Source organism: Bidens hawaiensis, unplaced genomic scaffold (genome assembly GCF_021521415.1).
Source record: "Bidens hawaiensis isolate Kalapana, Puna unplaced genomic scaffold, B.hawaiensis_p1.1 tig00018034_1, whole genome shotgun sequence".
In the NCBI taxonomy this organism is placed as follows: Eukaryota; Viridiplantae; Streptophyta; class Magnoliopsida; order Asterales; family Asteraceae; genus Bidens; species Bidens hawaiensis.
In genome coordinates, this window is record NW_027492723.1 from 9,011 (window position 1) to 10,220 (window position 1,210).

General features: G+C 39.5%; 1 protein-coding gene across 1 annotated transcript; it reads right to left on the bottom strand.

Annotated features, from left to right (window-relative positions):
• Positions 1 to 231: 231 nt before the first annotated feature.
• Positions 232 to 750, bottom strand: LOC143555292 (uncharacterized). The gene has a single exon (XM_077044870.1). It carries the CDS (start codon positions 748 to 750, stop codon positions 232 to 234), a length of 519 nt encoding a protein of 172 aa, XP_076900985.1.
• Positions 751 to 1,210: the final 460 nt, after the last annotated feature.

The following is a 1,210-nucleotide window of genomic DNA, read 5'->3' on the forward strand; positions in this document are numbered from 1 at the left end:
CCGTACGTAGAGCTCAAGAGTACACTTCATGCATTTTTATTTCTAATCAAAGTTATACTGATATCAAGTTGTAAGATTTAAACAAAACCTATAATTATTACTAACTACAAATCACTAATCTCTCTGGTGAATTAATTACCACCCAGAAGATCATCATACATACTTTCTCAGCTACAATTATATACATCTGAAACCAACTTCCACAAACCCGGCCACATAAACATGAAAACCTTAAGCTTTAACAACTCTACCACCTGGTGATCGGACCCGAAAAACATGCTCTTCACCGGTGCATTTATCGACTTTGACCACCCAATGACACCGCTTTCCACCAACCTTCTTTCCACCATCTTTACCCGCAACTCTCATCAACAACAACCCTTCTCCAATCGGCAACAAATGACTATTCGACCGACTCCACACCCACGAATCCTTCCAGTACGCGTTATACCCCAATACAATCGTGCTCTTTTCCTTCTCGGTTTGCACGGCTTCAAGAATCCTTTCATGATTCTCTAAATTACAATCAATAACCACAAAGTCAGCCGACTTGTATTTGTTCGACAAGTAAGATTGAGCGTTTCCTATTACGAATTCGACGTGATTCGCGTCTTGGCTAAGCGCTTCTTTCGAGGATTGAAGTTCCTCAATCCCCTTCACTATGCAAACTAGCCTGCCACCGGTTTGATGAGATGCTGCAACGAGACCTAATGTGGTCAACCTGGCTGTGGCGGCACATGCAACCACCATGAGTTGAGCTTGTTTCCGGCTGCGATGGCCGATATGAACTCGGCTACGTCTGGTTCGTTTGCTCGCTTGCCCTGCACGCAGTGACGGAGCCAAAAAATTTTTCTTATAGGTTCGGAATTTTTCGGTGTTCAATTTTTTCCTCCATCAAAGTTTTCGAACCCGGATGGGATGGGTCCGTCATTCGGCCAAATAAATAAAATGCAATATCACAACCATAACCAAAGTACATCGTAAACATTAAAATAAAATACAAAGTCAAATTAAATAAAAATGTATACATATTATAATTGTTCCATACGCGTTTTCATGTATTGAAAACGAATCATAAAATCTTCGACCGCGACTATCAGAAAGAACTTATTTTCAATATAAAAAGCGCAAGCATTGTTCATATAACTGCTACAAATACGATTAGTTCGAATATTTTTTTAAAATGATGATAGATGATATCAAAATTAAA

What these genes read in the sequence shown, in the direction of transcription:
- LOC143555292 (XM_077044870.1), bottom strand. Translation starts at nt 750, where the DNA reads ATGGTGGTTGCATGTGCCGCCACAGCCAGGTTGACCACATTAGGTCTC.